General features: G+C 46.1%; 1 protein-coding gene across 1 annotated transcript; it reads right to left on the bottom strand.

Annotated features, from left to right (window-relative positions):
* Positions 1-23: 23 nt before the first annotated feature.
* Positions 24-19,441, bottom strand: hcfc1b (host cell factor C1b). Its single transcript, XM_050064799.1, is given in 27 exon segments — positions 24-862; positions 1,357-1,411; positions 1,512-1,806; positions 3,059-3,244; positions 3,397-3,513; positions 3,644-3,837; positions 5,319-5,450; positions 5,582-5,762; positions 5,916-6,056; positions 6,147-6,304; positions 6,445-6,511; positions 7,617-7,955; positions 8,089-8,255; positions 8,670-8,805; positions 9,606-9,721; positions 9,818-9,986; positions 10,408-10,521; positions 10,660-11,103; positions 15,252-15,400; positions 15,487-15,801; positions 15,951-16,130; positions 16,318-16,424; positions 16,529-16,613; positions 16,723-16,925; positions 17,021-17,181; positions 17,349-17,497; positions 18,654-19,441. Coding segments are annotated over 27 exon segments (4,572 nt in total). The 5' UTR covers positions 18,826-19,441; the 3' UTR covers positions 24-822.
* Positions 19,442-19,785: the final 344 nt, after the last annotated feature.

Below are 19,785 nucleotides of genomic sequence, written 5' to 3' on the forward strand. Positions count from 1 at the left end.
AAATAAAGTTTGACTTCAGTATACACAGTATATAATATTTATTATACAAACAATGAAAACGATTTCTCAGAGTTGTTTGTTCTCAGATGATCCAGACTGAGCGGTGGACTCTGCCACCAACACACAGCTGAGGTAGTGTCTACATGTCAACACCTGAACAGAAACAGGAGTCTGATGTCATGACATCTGATCACTGACAGGAAGTGGATTCCACGTGGCCGGTAAAAAAAAATGCTCTAAAAATCTTTATTGTTCCAGAGAATATTCACAAACGACAGGTTTGACTTCCTGCTCAGACAAACTGACCAATGGGTGAGCTCCGTCATTGCGGCCAACAAGCTCTCGATCAACAGATGAAGAAACAGAAACCACAGAAGAAGAAATAATAACACTTTTCTTGCAGAAATTTATAATAAAAAAAAAAGGGATAAACTAAATATTTTTTGATGCTACAGAAAGAAAATAATTTACAACAGAGCTGGTTTTAACCCCGCCCCTCTGCAGAGACTCCGCCCACTGACACCACATGACCTTATCATGACATCACAGGGGGTGGGATCTGAGACAGACGGACAGCTACAGCTACTTTTAATAAATTCAAACTTTATTGGGTGAAAAGCTGTTGGCTCCGCCCCTCACCTTCTCCATGACGACCGAAAACGTCAAGTTCCGATTGGTTGAAAATGTACAAATATCCTACAAGTCATTTATTTTGAAGCAGTCAGAGCCCCGCCTCCTCCGCGATGTCACAGGAACCAGCTGCAGGGCGGGGCTTCAGACAACGTTAACCAATCACAGTCCCCAGCAGAACGGCAGCTCCTCCTATTGGTCGATTTTGAACTTCTTTGGCCCGACAGGTTTACTGAGGGCAGAAATTTAAAGTGTGTTAATGCGACTCAAAGATCAGCTGTGTCACATAAATACTTCATTATTAATACAATATATCACTGAACATATGCACCCTTTTACTGTTAGTAAACAGTGTGATGTTTTTTTGGTGGGCGGGGCTTAGCTGGAGGCAAAACAGTTCTCCACAGACATTAGCTAGCGCTAGCTAACAAGTTGTGTTGTCTTGTTTTAGACGATGGAGGAAGATGATGTGAGTGATGCGTTCAGAAACACTCATTGTGAGTGTGGGAGCGCACTCTGACACAAACTGGAGCGTTGATAAATTGGGAGCGCTGTCTGAATGTAGCGTTGGGTTATCCAGAGCAGCGCACTCTCAGAGTGGCAGAGCGCACTCTGGACACTCTGTCTGTGGAGACCACCATCGTGACATCAGCTCTTAAAGGGTCTGTTACTCCACAGTATCTATACTGTGTTTCTTCTTCACGTGAGAAAATGTGAGCAGCTTACACGTCAGGCGAGGCTCCCGGTCTCTTTACAGCTGGTTTGTTGTCTTTACTGCTGTCTACAGGAGAGAGAATATGATCATCAATAATCAATATCAGTAATGATCATACAGCTGATCAATCCGTGCCAGCACATAATCCTCTGGTTATTATTCTCACCTTGGAGCCATCGGACCTGCGTGGCCGGCCCGTAACCCTTCTGATTGCGAGCAGCGATGCGGAAGATGATGGCGGGCTTGGTGGTGTAGTCGATGTGGGCGTTGGCGAGGCTAGTGGACTGGACCAGGCAGGACGGGGTGGGGCCGCAGTACACCCTCATGAAGGCCAGCTGGGCCGCACCTGAGCCAGAGGAGGTGGCCTGGCTGGACTGGATGGCCAGGTACACCGAGTACTCCGTGATCCTCCCTGACGTGACTGCAGGAGGCTCCCAGGTCAGCTGGGCCCCGTCCAGGTTCTGAGGATCCACAAGAACAGAGATAAACAGATCCACAGGATCCACATCTGCTGACAGATCAGTGTGGTGGAACCGGATCCAGGTTCCTCTAACCCTTTCATCTCTACATGACATTAAGATGAGATAAGATAAGATAAGATAAGATAAGATAAGATGACATTAAGATAAGATAAGATGAGATGACATTAAGATAAGATGACATTAAGATAAGATAAGATGAGATGACATTAAGATAAGATAAGATGACATTGAGATAAGATAAGATAAGATAAGATGAGATAAGATAAGATGACATTAAGATAAGTTAAGATAAGATGAGATGACATTAAGATAAGATGAGATGACATTAAGATAAGATAAGATAAGATGACATTAAGATAAGATAAGATGACATTAAGATAAGATGAGATTACATTAAGATAAGATAAGAGGACATTAAGATAAGATAAGATGACATTGAGATAAGATGAGATAAGATGACATTAAGATAAGATAAGATGACATTAAGATAAGATAAGATGACATTAAGATAAGATAAGATAAGATAAGATGACATTAAGATAAGATGAGATGACATTAAGATAAGATAAGTTGACATTAAGATAAGATAAGATGAGATAAGATAAGATGACATTAAGATAAGATAAGATAAGATGACATTAAGATAAGATAAGATAAGATGACATTAAGATAAGATAAGATGAGATGACATTAAGATAAGATAAGATAAGATGACATTAAGATAAGATAAGAATTAAACAGATTCTGCATGTGAGTAATTGATGAGCAGATACATGTAATAACAGAGTTGTGTGGCTCCCCCTGCTGGTCTCTAAGCTCTATCACAACACATTACAGTGATGGTGTTTCCATGGTAACCCGACCTGCTGCTACAGAGTAGGCTGAATGAAAACTTGAAGAGGAGAAACGCTGAACACTGTGACTGGTTTGGATTTGACCTGAGGCAGGATGTGACTCTAATCAAACCTGATCTCCACAAAGATTTGCCAGAAAACTAGATTGTGATGTTACGTTTCACCAGCAGGGCGCAGCGTCTCACAAGTCTGGCTACAAGTCCTCTAGCATATCTTGGTGAATATCAAGTTTGACTGCAGCATCATATCTCATCTTTGGTAAAATCAAACAGACCGCAGTAACACTGTTCGGTGTTTCATCTCCTCTTTAAACTTACTGGTTCTACTGGGACTAAACCAGTTTGTTTACAACATCACAGACAGGAGGCGTGTCTCACCTTGCTGATCTTGATGGCGCACGGCGCTCCAGGGAAACCAGGAAGACATGTTTTGAAGGCCGACACCTCGGAAAACGCTCCGCGGCCGCAGATATTGATCCCTGCGACACGGAACTTATACGCTGTCCCCGGCTGCAGCTCCACCTTCCTCATCTGACTGTAGTCTGGGACCACACCTGAGTCATCCTGCAGGTACACATATCATCAATAACCTGATCAATAACCTGGTCTCAGTTATATAACCCTACCCCCTAACTCTGAACTATGAGCCATGTTTCCATGGTAACAGTCAGTGACACCTGACAGGAGAGGAGCTCAGGTGTTTCATGTGTTCTTACGTCGGCCAAGTTGTCATCGTAGGGGACATAGTAATGTGTGACCACCATGTTGGTAACCTTGACGATGCCGACGTCATACCAGCGACTTTCTTTCGCCGATGATGTCACCTTCTGCTTCTACACACGCACACACAAAGTTAACATGTTAATGAGCATGTTGTTAGTGTGATATGTGAGTGTTTGCGTGTTGTCAACATGTTGTTAGCATGTTGCCTGTATGTTAATCCTCTGCCAGCTCGTTTCTCACCCCTGCGGCTGCTGCGACACCATTGGTCACCTCGGAGGCCGTAGGTTCAATCTTGATAACGCCCCCTGAAGTCAGAGGCGGGGCGGGTCCAAACGTACTGGCCAATCGAGCCACGGCGCTGGTCACTGCTGATGATGTCAGCTGGGTACTCTCTGCTGACGGGTCATTCAGGCTGTCTGCTGGAGCAAGGCCCTCTGGGAAACAACAGAAAACTTTATTGAACAGAGCAGGAGGACAAAAGTCTGGAGAAGAACGACACCTGTCAGACAGGTGAGACTGTGACCAAACCACAGAAGAAGAAGTGTTCAGGTAGAATTTACTGTTTTTATCCTTATTTTAAACAACACGTTTCACCAGTCAGTCATCCAAGAGTTAAACTGGGACTGAACAGGAGGTAATTTAAATATTAAAAAAGGGGCAAAATTAAATCAAATGTTTTCACGTTACATGAGAAGTTGGAAGTAAAAAGATGAATTATGAATACGTGTGTGTGTGTGTGTGTGTGTGTGTGTGTGTGTGTGTGTACAGTGTATCAGTCTGTTATTATTCAGAGAATTAGGTCAGTTTTTATGAAACAATTAAAGATTAAAGCCGAAAGTTAGAGTGAACTAAATGATCAATCAGTCAGACTGAGGCTGCGTTCACACCTGCCCTGTTTGATTCGGTTCAATCGAACTCAGGTTCATTTGTGCAGGTGTGAACACACCAAAACAACCGGACCGAGACCTTCTTGAAGAGGTGGTCTCAGTCCGGTTCCAAAGGAACTCTGGTGCGGTTGGTTTGTGGTGAGAAGGTGTTCCGACCTGGATGTGAAGCAACTGCAGTCACATGACACATTGTTTGGGTTAAACATGAGCATGTTACAGTCCTGGAGGATTATTAATGTGCACCTCCTCCTGTACTGCCTTAATATGCACATTCAGCACATCCAATGCATCAAAACATTGTTTTCTAGTTGGAGCCGCGCCTCGTTTTCAAACTGTATGGTTTGACTAAAATGAACAATGACAGCAATATAGTCCACGATGAGCAGCGCTAAAATCAACCTGCGTAGTTGTCCCTCCATTGTGACATTAGAAAGTGTCACATTTATCTTGCAAGTGTACTCTTCTTCAACGTTTGCTTTACTTCCTGGATTTTTCCCACATGGAAATTCTGACCAATCAAGAGCAGCTTTCTCACACAAGGCATTTGATCTGGTCCTCTTGTAAATGCTGCCGTGAGAACACGAACCAACTCTAGGCAATTATACAACTTTGGAACAACATGAGTCCCTGATTCAGACCAGAGGAGACCACTCTAGGGCTGACAGCAGCCTAAATGTTGTTCCAGCTTCAGTTCACTGAGACATCTTCAGTCCCAAAACAAGGTTTAACCACTAAAGCTCGGTACACACTGTGTGATGTTGGGCTGTCCCAGACGAAAGATGACCAAACCAGCCAAGCTGACACAGAGAGAACATGCAAACTCTGCACAGAGGGGCTCCCACACCCCAGGGTTCGTACTAGGAACCCTCTTACTGTCAGGCAACAATGCTAACCCCTGAACCACCCACACTAAACACTGATTTCACAGTAGGATGCTGAAGCATGACATCACTGAGATGTTCGTTCACTGATTCAGGTCCTGAGTGTCTGTGGGAAACAGTCTGAGACGTTTGTGTTTGCTGCTCTACCTGTAGGCACGCTGCTCTGCTCCGCTGGCTCTGACTCTGGATGGTTGTGGATGTCCTGCTGCTGCTGGACCAGAGCTGCCAGCTCCTGCTGGGTCAGAACGATGGGGATGGACTGATCCACCGCCCCTCCTCCTTCACACACACACACACACACACACACACACGGATGAGGATGAATATGCAAAGTGTCTCCTCCCTCAACATGATGGATCAGCTCCTGAACATTAAAACTTCTCTGTGTGACCTCTGTCATCTCATCTCACCCATCTGTGCTGCTGCCTGCAGGACCGCCCGTATGGTCGCCTGCTGAACTGCCTCCTCTGTTGCCGTGGTAACAGCCAGCTGATCGGAGGTCAGTCCTGTCACCATCAGGGTCGTAGCCCCGGAGACCTCCTCACCTCCGTCCCCTTCTGATGACATCAGCTCCTGAGGGAGACCGTCCGTCTGAAAGAAAGACAAGCTGATGTGTTACTCATGTGTCATTGTGTGTGTGTGTGTGTGTGTGTGTGTGTGTGTGTGTGTATTAGTGAGTGTGTCAGGTCAGGTGTATGAGCACAGGTGTCAGGTATCAGTCTACAGAGCTCGCTGCGTGTGCACCTGTGCTGCTGCCGCGCTGCCCTCCGTGTGAACCTGTAACACTGGGACCGCCATCTGCATAGGCTCCTCCCCCTCCTCTGCTGCTGCTGTCGCCATGACAACAGCATCAGAGGACTCTGCCCTGACCAATGAGGAGATCTCCTACACACAAACAGAAAGAGGGAATCATGGGACATCAGAGGGGACAATGGTTTGTGTGAGTGTGTAGGTGAGTGAGTGTGAGTCACTCACAGGTATAGATGGGCCGGGGGTGGGTGTGGCCTGTGTAACCGTGGTAACAGCTCTGCTCTGACTGGCTGTGGTGGAGGAGGCTGTGTCAGACACGGAGGAGGTAGGGTCAGATGAGGAGGAGGCGGAGTCTCCCTGCAGACCGTCTCCACCCTGCTGAGCTGCAGACAGAGGACAGGAAGTGACATCATTTCCTGATATTAAGGTAACTATATTAATGTTAATTCTCTTCACGCCTGTTTTACTGACCACATTAACATGATAATTAAACCGTGTCTTGTTGGTCGTGTCGGCAGGTTACCTGTCGCTGTGGTGGCGGTGTTGGTGGTTCCTGTTTCATGGGTCTCACACGGAGGATTTGAACACACCTGCAGGTACAAACACCAGAGTTCAGTCTCTGGCCGACACACCTGTCTGTCCGAGGCTACAGAGGGCTGAGTTTTACAGTTAGATACCAGAGCATCATATGACATCAGAAGACCTAAAATATAAGTGGTACCAACCACGCTGGCCCCTTTAGAAGGGGGGAGCTGCCCTATGACTTAAGTGCCGTGATCATTTTGTATCATGGGGCCTCTGGTGATTCCCACCACTAACAGTCGTCATTTCAATGTAGTGAGACCTTGTTTTTTTTTTTTTAACGGACATCACTGTATGAAACGACCTATAGTAACCTCTTGGATAATCACAGCCTCGTGACACTTCACAGCTACAAACTAGAGACCTGCAGCACTCAGAGGACGATGACTTTCATAGGTATACTGACAATAAGGGGGTTTCTCAGCAGTTTCCAGAACAGAAGTGCTCGCCATCCAATCACTGAAAATGCTTGGTGTCTTACTGTGGTAACTACGGTATCAAAACAAAAACTGTTTCAACAACTTGTGAAACGTAAATGAGGATGGGAACGGCCATCATGTACTCTGATCATAATGTTCTCAGCCCCTATGCACTCTAAACTTTCAAAATCTGAAGAGGTGCCGAAACAGAACACAATATTTATTACATATTTATGATGAGAGCAGCTTCACACGGCGCCGAGCTGCATCTCAAATTAATCTTCAGGTTCCCAGCTTTCAGATGATGTATATCACTTATGTGGCATCTACTGTCGCCCTGCTGTCTCCCCCAAAGAATCCCCCATCCCCATGTGGTCTCAGAAGATTAACCAATCAGGATGCAGCTGTCTGCAGGCAGGTGTGCTCTCACCTGACCGCCCATGGTTGCCGAGGCGACGGTGGCAGTGTTGGTGGTTCCTGTGTCATGGGTCTCACAGGGCAGGTTGGAACACACTCTGTTGTTGCCGCCCATGGTTGCCGAGGCAACAGTGGCAGTGTTGGTGGTTCCTGTGTCGTGGGTCTCACAGGGCGGGTTGGAGCACACTCTGTTGTTGCCGCCCATGGTTGCCGAGGCAACGGTGGCAGTGTTGGTGGTTCCTGTGTCATGGGTCTCACAGGGCGGGTTGGAACACACTCTGTTGTTGCCGCCCATGGTTGCCGAGGCAACAGTGGCAGTGTTGGTGGTTCCTGTGTCATGGGTCTCACAGGGCGGGTTGGAGCACACTCTGTTGTTGCCGCCTATGGTTGCAGAGGCGACGGTGGCGGTGTTGGTGGTTCCTGTGTCGTGGGTCTCACAGGGCGGGTTGGAGCACACTCTATCACTGCCGCCCATGGTTGCCGCTGCAGTAGCGGTCGTAGTAGTACTTGTCGTACTTCCAAGTTCTTCTGAGGTAGGTGAAGCCATGAAGGTGACGGGCAGATCTTGGACCAGCGGCTGAGCCTCGGCACCACTCGGAGTCGTGATCAGAGTCACCTGTACACACAGATCTGCAGTGTTAGTACACACACACACACACACACACACACACACACACACACTGCTGTACTACAGTGCAGAGAAAAAAAACTGCAGTATTACTACAGTACCTGTCCGTCAGTCTTTTTACCTGTTTATGTCCCGCTGCTGCAGTTGCTGTAGTAACCTGGCTGGCCAGCGTGGCAATGGTTGCCAGGGTTGTGATGGGTGTTGCCAGGGAGGCATTAGCAGCTGAAACAGCTCCTCCTGCCACTGTGGTGGAGATACTTCCTGTTACTGTCCCCTGACTGGACATACCTGAGACACAAACACACCTGTCAGAGGGCTGGGATTGGTTCACACACACACACACACACACACACACACACACACACACACACACACACACACACAGGTGGGTGGGGCTATCATACAAGTCGCCAACTGCTACTCTCTGCAACATTCACACACACTCACACAGTGATGACATCAGGAGCAATTTAGCTAAGTATCTTGCCCAAGAATACTTGAGAGATGGCTGTGGATCAGGAGAGGAGGCCCAGGGGGAGGAGCCAATGTCACCTAAAACAAGCCTGATCAACCACAGCTGGGTCACCTGGGCGAGACCCTCAACACCTGAAGGCCCATCACTGATGATGTGTTGTATTCTATCAACAGGATGGCTCCGCATGTTACAGCAGAGGAACGCCTCCACGGCCAAACCGTGTTTACCTGTGGTTCCCTTGACAACCAGTGTGGTGACGGTGGGTTTGGCGCCGCCAACTCCCGGTGACACCAGTCTGACTCCGCCCATTGGGACGGTCCTGAGGATCGAACCAGGCGTCCCCGGAGCTCCTTTTAGCACCACCTGAACACACACAGACACACAAAGGTTTGTGACAGCTGATGTGACAGTCTGTTACGGAGTTCCACAAGGTTCTGTGCTTGGACCAATTGTATTCACTTTTTCATGCTTCCCTTAGGCTATGTTATGAGGAATCATTCTGTACATTTCTGTTACGCAGATGATACGCAATTATATCTATCAATCGAGCCAGAAGAAAGCTAATTAAACTACAGGCATGTCTTAAGGATATCAAAACCTAGATGAGCTACAGATATAGTTTCTCTTAATGCCCTGATCCCCAGCACCACCGTAAGGAACCTCAGAGTAATCTTTGATCAAGATATGTCCTTTAACTTCCATATAAAATAATAAAACTTCAAGAACTGTGTTCTTTCACCTGTGTAATATTGACATTAGGCCTATCTAAAAACTGGTCCATGTATTTGTTACCTCAAGGCTGGATTATATTTATCTCTTATTATCAGGTTGCCCCAACATGTCTCTCTAAACACTCTGCAGCTGATCCAGAACGCAGCGGCACGTGTCTCGACAGGAACTAAAAGCAGACCTCCCGTCTGTCTGCTGAGCGTGGCCACTTCCTATGTCTGTCCTTTCAAATTAAGGTTTGGATATATTTTGACAAGGTGTAGCTCCTAAGATCTTATGTGATTCACTAACCTTGGCGACTAATGACCTTTCTGGTCGACTAACGTTTGGTTGACTGTTAAAGGGCAGCCCTACTGAAAATACAATCTGATAAGATTTTAGATTGTAGAATATCTGTGTGTATGTGTGTGTGTGTGTGTGTGTGTGTGTGTGACCTGTGTGAGCCCCTGCTGGCCGCCTGCAGAGATCTTGGGGACAGTGGTGATGATCTTCCCAGCAGTACCTGGTGTCACCATTTTGGTGGTCAGGATTGTGATTGGACTGTTGGCACCTGTAGGGGGAGGGGCTTCACTCAGTCAGTCATCACATTACACATAAAGTTCAGCTCAGGTGTTTAGGTGTGTGTGTGTCTGTGTCTGTCCTGTACCTGCCCCACCCTGCAGTGCTGACACTGGGATGGTCTTGATGTAGGTAGTCCCAGGTTTGGAGGTTGCCGGGGCGACGCCAGCCTGGGCGGTGCTGAGAATGGTGGTTTGTTTACCGTCTGCTGAGGTCACCAGCTTCAGGATGGTCCCTGCTGGGAGGCCGGCCTTCGCCTGGCGCAGAGGGAGGGGTTAATATCAGGTGTAAACTTACGGGGCATTTCAGACAACTTAACGACTTAACACTTAACAGAGAGATGTTTCTGAGAACATCTGGTGATGCAGTAACAGAATCTAGATTCATATCTGATCAGTACCGTCTGGTTCAACAGTTTGACTGCAGCACACGAACAGTGACTGAAATAACTGACAGCTGTCTTAGAGTCTCTGCACTGATTTCACTCGTGTCATCACCAAAGTTTCTCTTTAATGGCAGCAGCCAATCAAATCCAGCCAGCAACTATTAGTATAAACAGATAAACACAGAGGAGGTTCTTCTGCTTTCGCCGCAGTGGGCGTGGTCTCATCTAAAGTGGGTCAGAAAAACGACAGACACAACATGCACTGCTCCTCAGTAGATCTCAGTAACCAGTACCTGGAGGATCTGGGTGACTGGGCTGCCCACAGTCTGACCAGTAGCTGCTCCACTCTGAACTGGTTTGGTCTGAACCATGGACATCATCTTCCCCAGGTTACCAAGGTTACCGATCTGAAAGAGAGGGAGGAGTGATGTCATCAGGTCAGTCTACCTGACATCCAAAACGTATCGATCAAACATCTGTATGACTTATGGTTCAGAGTTTTAATGACATATTAAAACTTAATTACAGCAGGTGACATCACTCACCAGAGCCCCGCCTCCTCCCACACTGAGAGGACTGTTAACGAGTGTGATGGTCTTTGTGACTCCGCCCACCACTGTGGTGACCACCTGAGCCTGTTGGGACACCGTCACCGTGCCCGACTTGTGCACTGTGATGATTGGTCGGCCGGGGGTCCCGGGGGTGGAGACTACAGGGACCCCGCCCACCTGAGCAGCAGCAGTCTTCAGCATTCGAGTGGCCGGGTTACTCACCTGAGACAGGAAACAGGAAACATGTTTGTACTGATCAGCTGATCACAACAGCTGTTCCAACAGTACCATCACAGTGTTGTACCGCACCGTCTTTACAACAGTTGCTCCAGCGGGGACGTTGAGCACAGTCGCTGTGGATGGAGGGATCTTTTGGGTCGCTGCAGCCGCTGCCGCCAGTGCAGCCATACCACTCATCTGAGGACTGCTTCCTGTTGGCTGAGAGCAAACAGGAAGTAGGAAGAGGGTACTTCAACTGTTGAAAGTCAAAGTTAAGTTTGAAACAAGAGTTTGACAAAAAGTTCAGAACAGAAAGTCCAGTAAAGTGGAACATTCAGGAGCTTTCAGCCACATTCTGTGGGCTTCATCAGTGGAAAGAGTTGCTCTGTTGTCATGGAGATAGTTTAGTTGCCAAATGACTCATACAGTATGAATTTCAGTTTCATAACAACAAGGCAAGCATGGTATGAGGCAAACATGTGATGTGTGATGACGTCTAGTACTGTGATGATGACACGACTTGTGATAAACAAATATTGAAGTGTGCAGGTTTTGTGTTTCTGCTGAAACAGACTCCAAACAATGAAAAAATCTTTTTCAAACATGCATATTTTTACAGGCTGACATGGATAAAAGATGAAAAACTTGAAAATGATCACAGAGGGACCCGCTGTAACATCGTGGAGTTTGCTGAAAACTTTTGATTTTATGACAGAATTATTTAAAATCTGCTTTTGTACAACTGACGAGATTTTTAAAAATTATTTTAGCGTCTAATTTTATATACTTTATTAATCCTCCCGAGGGGAAATTCAATTTTTCACTCCGTTGTCGTTAACACACAGGCCCGAAATACACACACATGCACAAACAGGACCTATACATGCACAAAGTGGATTGATGTCAAACTAAACTGGCTGAAAAGTTATTTGTCTAGCAGGCAGCAGTTTGTGAAGGTGGGTGATTGTTGCTCCTCATGTTTGGACATTACCTGTGGTGTCCCCCAGGGGTCAATTTTGGGCCCTAAATTGTTTATTCTATATATTAATGATTTATGCAGTGTGTCTGAAACACTTAAACTCGTTTTATTTGCTGATGACACAAACATTTTTTGTTCCAGAGATGATGTTTGTCAGTTACAAAAACATATTACTTCAGAAATGTGCAAAATAAAATATGGTTTGATAAAAACAAGCTATCATTAAACTTAACCAAAACAAAATGCATGTTATTTGGGAACTTGGGAAAAGGTACCCAAATAAATATTGTGGTAGATGGGATTAAGATTGAGCAAGTTTCTGTATATAAATTTCTTGGTGTTACAATAGATGAAAAACTCAGCTGGAAATCACACATCAAACATATCCACTCCAAAATATCAAGAAGCATTGCAGTATTAAACAAAGCAAAACAGGTTTTAGATCACAAATCACTCCACATTCTGTACTGTTCACTGGTTTTACCATATCTAAGTTACTGTGCAGAGGTCTGGGGCAGCACTTACAAAACACTACAGTCATTAATCATTCTTCAAAAAAAAGCAATACGCTGCATTCACAAAGCTGGATATCAGGATCATACAAACCCATTATTCTTACAGGCACATATATTAAAACTGGAAGACCTGATCAATTATCAAATAGCACAAATAATGTTTAGGGCAAAAAATAATTTACTAGCAGCAAATATTCAAAACATGTTTACACAAAAAGAGGGAATTTATAATTTAAGAGGGCTATTCAATTTTAAAACCCCAAGTTTTCGTACTACCAGGAAAAGTTTTTGTATTTCTGTTTGGGGGGTAAATTTATGGAACAGTCTTGATGGGGAGCTCAAGAAATGTCCAAACATGAAGCAATTTAAAAAAAGATATAAAGAAATGATTTTCAAAGGGTACAGTCACGACAATCCTTAGCAGTATATTTGTATATTGTTTGCCTTATTTATTTATGGTGCTAGTTATTTTCCTAGATTACCTCACATTTCTTTTGTAAAATTGTATTTTGGTATATGTTGACTGTGAATTTATGTTTTTGAAATATTTTGTAAGACTTTGTTAATTGAAGGGAAAAGTTTATGTTGTTAATTATTGTAATGGGAAGCTAGTTAATTAACAAAAAATGGATTTATGGATAGGGGGTGGGATTAAATAAGTATGTACTTCCTCCCACTCCTTTTCGGAAATGTAAACCGAATTGCGAAATTGTGTTGAGAATCTTTTGTTTGCTTTTTTTCTTATGACATTTCTGTTTACACGTTCGAAATAAATAAAAAATCAAATCAAATCAAATCAAGAGTGAGGGGGCTGCCTTGGTCAGGCGCCCTGAGCGGTTCGGGGTTTCTACTCAAGGGCACCCTGGCAGTGAACTGGCACCTCTCCAGCCACCAGTCCACGCTCCATATTTGGACCGGACAGGGACTTGAACCGGCGACCCTCCGGTTCCCAACCCCGGTCACTATCCTGCAGTGGTACTCAAACATTTTCTGTCATGACAGAATGAATGAATGAACTTTTTGATCAATCATTAACCATTATTGGAAAAGCTCCTAATAAATATGAGGCTTCATGTTGAATTTTATTGAAATAAAGTTCAGCACGACAGCATCAGCAGACTCTTGTAGGCTTGGACAGTAAGTCATTTTTCATACCTTCATAACGTCCTGAAATTTCAGCGGGGTACTGGCAACGCCACTACTTTGTGCAAGCTCGTTCACCTTTTTCAAACTCAAAAAAAAAAACCCAGTAGAAACTCATGCAAAGTTAAGAAATGTAATAACCTCACAACTATTTTCCTCATTAAACAGAGAAATACAACTGTACACCTTTTGAATTCTCGTTTCTCTTGGTCACTGAAAATCGTCAAACACATAAAACTCACCCAAACTGTTCTGGTTTCTCCAGTCAGTCAGTCCACTGTTCCAACAATCAAAAACTTTGGTCGAGATGAACCCTTAATTGATCATCAGGCGCAGTCTGCTTTTTCCACCATTTTAGTTCATTATTAGTGACTCTTGTACTTATTGTACTTCTGTTGTTACTCTGTTAGACGCTGGTTTTTGCTTTTGCTCCATGAAAACACTTCTTATCTTGTTATTTGTATATTTTTCCAAATATCTAATACTCTATTGTTATTCTACAACTGGGCCCAATAAGTGACCCACTGGTTGTTCTGGTTGTGAATGTTTAATTTTGGTTACTGTCCTTAGTGTTACTGTAATTTAAAGCATTTCTCTGGCATAGGAATTTCCCTCTAGATAAATAAAACCACGGAAAAAACCACCAGAAAAAAAACACAATGTGTTCCCATGATGTGCACGTGTTGCTCACACAGCCAGTGTGGCCTGGGCGTTACTCCACCAACACACTGTGTTGCGGTGTCTCTTAGTTCAGCCGCCTGTTCCATCAGTAGAGATCGGAGACTGACCTCTGGTGGCGTGAGCTGTGCACTACATACATTTAACAAAGGGAAGAGCGCCTGTATAGAGTGTGCCAGTAAACCCGGAACTTCGTTAGCGCTTTTAGCACTTCCAGTTCTCTCGTCTAAAAGTCAATACATTTTTTGAATGGGATTTTGGTAAAATGCCTCAAATAAGGTCTGTGGTTAACAAAAGCTTAAGCGAGTTTCAGGTTTTGTTCTACGACATAAAACACGTCAGTAAATACCCTACTTGTGAATTTTGAAGCTTTTACATGTCGTAAAAAAGGCGGTTGCTAACAAGCTGCTCAATACGACTACAAACCCTGTCAGGGACATTAAACGTCATCACCCCCGAACAGGCAAGAGTGCTGGCAGTCCGCCATTACAGCTTCTTATTTAGCTTAACAGCGTGAGAAGCACTGCTATACGCTGACAATCCCACCTCTTTCACAGAGTCCTGTCTGCGGTGGAAACGCTAAAAAGATCTACAGTTTAGTTCAGGTACACTCAGCTTGTTTTGCCCGGGGGCCACTTTTAAAAAATGACAGGTAGCTCAGGGCCAGTCGCAGTCGCCTCGCACTTTTACACAGGAGTGTTTCTAGGATTTGAGGACAACAGGGGCTGAGCCTGGACCTCTGTCGGGGGTCCATTTTGATGCTTTTAATGCACTCTGGCACCTTATGGCTATTATCAGCATCTAAAAAATTTCCAGTGTAAATTCATTCATTTTCATTGTTAATTAGAAAATAGTTGGGGGGCCACCTGGCAGCCTATCGGGGGCAAGATTTGGCCTGCAGCCTGTAAGTTAAGTATCGCTGGTTTAGGTACGTGTCCTTGAAGGTTAACCACCAGCTCTGAGGGTACGATACTCAAAGTGTTTGGGTATAACGTGGCTAAAGTGTGATTAACATGTGGTGAGAAGCTCCAGAGGAATAAAGATCTCCTTACCGTCCCCTGACCGGCCTGAGCGGGTACGACCATACGAACACCTGCAGGAAGTGTCGTCACGGTGACCGGAGACTTTGGCACAGCCTGTCTCACTGTGACGATGGAGGGTCCGCCTGCTGCACCTGGAGCTGCTGCCATCCTCAGGACAGCTGCAGAAATACAGGACACAGGTGAAGAACATTCTGATCTACCTGCTGCCACCTGTAGATGTACCTGTACAGGCGAGTAAACCTACCTGGTGATTTGGCAGCGGCAGCCAATGGGCTTCCAGGTGCGGAGGCAGTGGGGGAGGGAACCAGCGTGATGCCACACAGCGGGACAGTTTGGTTAGCTGGTGGCATGGTGATGGGGACAGGGGTCTTGGGGGAGCTGGCCACAGGTGTGGCAGTGGGGATGGGGTTGGGGGCGGGGCTAGAGGCAGGTGAGCCGATGTCGTACTTCTGCACCTGCAGCAGATAAGTCTCAGCTGTCTGTGATGGACCCCAGCTCACCTCAAGAGACGTGGTGTTGGCTCGGACCAGCTGCACCCGGGAGGGAGCGCAGGGACGCTCTGTGGACAGACAGGTGAGACAGGTAAGTTTAAACTGAACATCTGTTCCTCACCTGTCTCCAGGTGCTACAGGTATTTATTCCTCGCCTGTCGCCAATTATCTAACACAGCTCCTCACCTGACCCCAGATATTTAACATCAGTCCTCACCTGTCTCCAGGTACCAGAGGTCCTTGCAGCACACCTGGTTGTTCCAGGCCTTCCTGTATCCATCTCTGCCGCTCCAGATGTACAGTCTTGAGTTGATGGCCACGCTGCAGTGACCTGCTCGAGCTCTGGGGACGTTCTCCTCCAGACTGTCCATCAGGACCGTCTCCCAACACATCGAGTCTTCAGAGTGGACAGACAGATGAACAGGTAGTTTCGCTGCAGTGTCAATTTCCTGATGATGTTACTACTCTTTGAACAGAGAGTGTGTGTGTGTGTGTGAACATGTATTACCCATGTTGTGGGGAAATACATCTGTTTACACACAGTGGGGACCCGTGTGTGTGTGTGTGTGTGTGTGTGTGTGTACCCAGGTTGAGACAGGCCAGTGTGTTGGTACACTTCCACTCCTTCTCATGAGTCGCCACTTTGACATCATCCATCACCAGAGGAATCCAACCTCCAAACACATACATCCTGACAGAGAGACAGACAGACAGGTGGAGACAGACAGACAGGTTAGATTAAAGTATAAATGTCAGATTAACAGATGCATTAACAACATGTATATGTAGTATTACTTGTTGTTGATGGTGGTGGCAGAGTGCAGGCTGCGGGGGAGGGGGGCAGTTCCATTTAGGGCCGGTTTACTCCACGTCAGAGAATCTGTGACATCATAAGAACAGGGACCAGTCAGAAGTCAGTGTGAAGTCACCTGTGCGGAGTCTGTCTCACCTGTGTGGAGGCTAACTCACCTGTGTGGAGGCTAACTCACCTGTGTGGAGCACCCACAGGTCTCCCAGTCTGCAGCCGCTCATCCCTCCGTAGATGATGAGTCTGTTGCCGTTGCGACCATTCGCCACCACAGCCGTGTGACTCTCTCTAGGTGGTGGCGGCGGACCTGAAGTTGTCGGGATCTCCCAGCCGACCACGCTGGAGATCGGTCGCAGCTCCAGACGGTACAGGTCGTTCAGATACCTGAGAGGGACAGGTGTACAGAAGGTTCCTGACTATAACCTGGCTCTGGGTCAGACAGTGGTGCAGGTACCTGAGGACCGTCTGATGTTTCTTACCTGGGGATGTTGTTCTTGGGGTCTTCACTGTCATTGGCCAGTCCTCCAAACAGGTAGCAGCAACTGCCAATCAGAGAGAAGCTGTGTCCGAGGCGGGGGCAGGGGGGCGGGCCATTCTTTGGAGCCTTGGCCTTTAGATGTTTCCACTCCCAACGACTCGCCTGAGGGAGAAAACAGACAGCGTGTCACATACAACCTCTCCATCAGCAGACTGCCCAGGTGTACCGCTGGCCCCCAGGTGTACCGCTGGCCCCCAGGTGTACCAACAGTCCCTAGGTGTGCCAGCAGCCCCCAGGTAGACTGTGCCCTCTGCAGTGACATCACTGACCTGCAGCTCGTACAGGTCGCTGCTGTATTTTCCGTATTCGACCATCCCTCCAAACACCAGCAGCCTTGTCCCGTCACATGCGAAGCCGTAGGCGGCACATCCAGGGGGGACGTCGCCTCGCACTGCAGGGATGAACCACTGGTTGGTGGCTACAGGGGAGTCAGACAGATTACAGGAAGAGTTCATTACACTACACACTGAAACATCTCCAGGATGAGCTGCTGGTTAGTCGCTGCAGGATTTGTGTGTGATCATTCTACTTCCTCCATCCTGAGACCCTGAAACAGATCCAGGGTCATCATGGAGGACTGTCTAATCATTTAAATGTGTCTCAGTGGAGATGAGGGTCAGCTGATCTGATGGGATGATAAATTACTGTAATATTAATGGTGCATTATTGTAAAAACGTAAAAAATACTTGTAGAAATAATAACACCAACATCAGTCAGTTATGTAGTCAAAAGATAAATGCGTAGAGTCGGCTTCATCAATGACTCATGGACACACTCACTAACTTCATTTTTTTTCTTTTCAGCCAAAATATTTCTCTCATCTTGGTTTTCATGTCAAGTGAATCTTCAGGAACAAAATACAGCTGCAGAAACACACACACACACACACTTGTTATTTATCTAATTATATATAATACTAAAACACTCAACATTATTTCATGTTTTTTTGTTTGGTCAAAAGTTAAAACATAAATTATTATCATTATTATTCATCCAAAGTTAAAATATTAAATATTTGTTAATGTTTATTTCTTTGATCCAAAGAAAAAATATTTAACATTATTTTAAGTTTGTTTTTCTTTTAAATCCAAAATTAAAACACAAAACGTATTATTTTATGGGTTTTCTGTGTACCACATTAAGACATTAAAAATTATTTCCTGTTTGTGTTTTTCATTGATTCAAAGTTAAAACGTATATTTTTTAAATAATTTCTTATTTTTTGTCTCCATCTTTTCTTCTGCGGCAGCGGGGGGGCGGGTCTCTGTGACGTCGGCAATGTTTTCAGTAAAAACGCGCCATTTCTGCCGGATCCTCTCCGTTAGCTAAATGGCTAATACTGTTAGCATGCGGGTAGCTAACCTAGCTTAGCAGGCTAAACTCCCTGTAAACTTCAACAGCATACCAGCATCAGATTGTTTTACACCAACTGAATACAACCAATAAGCTAGTTAGCTAGCGGTTAGCTTCCAGTTAGCATAAACAGCAGCTAATCATAGCACGGCTAGCATCTTAGCTTAGCTGCATATCCTCCAGACATACTTTACACAACTTAAAAGAGTTAACCGGGTACCGGTGTTATAAACGTGCAGCTCATCCACGATCCCCTCGTTCCCTCCGCCGAAAACCACCATTAGCTCCTTGATAGCCACGGCTCGGTGCCCGTGCCGGGGCCGCGGGACCGGGCCGGTCCAGCCCAGGACGCGCTTCCAGCGGGGCTGCACCACCGCAGGTTCAGAAGCCATGACGATGCTGTCAGGGTGCTCCTCTCCCGGTCCTCAGTGATGGGGTGAAAAAAAATCCAAATTAAGTCGAAAAAATACAAGTCTCCGGTTTGCTAACAGCTGCTCAGGATTAGCATCGGCCTGCTAACTAGCTCCTGAGGCTAACTAGCCAACTGAAGCTAGCTAGCTAGCTTTTTTTTCAGACGGGATCACAGATTCCGTCTGTTTTATTTAACAGAGTGAATTAACCTCCTCCTCTGGTGATCCAGTCTGTGGCTCTAACAGAGACCAGTCTGTGGCTCTAATAGGGACTAGTCTGGGGGTCTAAAAGGGACCTGTGTGTTTAGCTAGCCCAGAGACTGCAGCAGCCTGCCCGGTGAACGCTGAGCAGTGTCGGTAGCGAGCCGCCGGTAGCTGCTCTGGCTAACAGAAACCAGCAGAATCACACATCCAGCTGCGGGAGACAGCGCCACACGGCCGCTCCATGCATCAGTGTGAGGGGGCACCGTGGGGACCGAGAGCCGCTGTTAAAGATACAAAGCAGAGCGTCTGTGCGCCAGGATGGAAGCCGCCATCTCGCTGCTAACAGCAATCAAACAAAACACACAGGGAGAGAAGCTAAGTGGCTAACTGCTAACAGTCAGCTGGTCCACCGCAGGGTGTCAGTCACCTCACAGTGTTTACACATCAGACACATACATCTGCAGACCACAGCCATGATGTTTGGGACTGTACATGATAATAACACACACAAGTCACCCCTTATAAGGGACTGTTCGTTATTTATGAGGGGGGAGGGGGGGTGCAAAGTGGAGGAAGCATGTTAAAAATTTATAAGCACTGAGAAGGGACTGTTTTGGGGTTTTTTCCATGGGAGAAGGGCTAGCAAATTTAATGGTTGTATTTTGTATTTATCTCAGATTTTTAAAGAAAACATGCAGGTTTGGAGGGCATGCTTTCTTTAAAAATCCCCCAAATTAC

Source organism: Epinephelus moara, chromosome 16, assembly GCF_006386435.1.
Source record: "Epinephelus moara isolate mb chromosome 16, YSFRI_EMoa_1.0, whole genome shotgun sequence".
NCBI classification, from domain to species: domain Eukaryota; kingdom Metazoa; phylum Chordata; class Actinopteri; order Perciformes; family Serranidae; genus Epinephelus; species Epinephelus moara.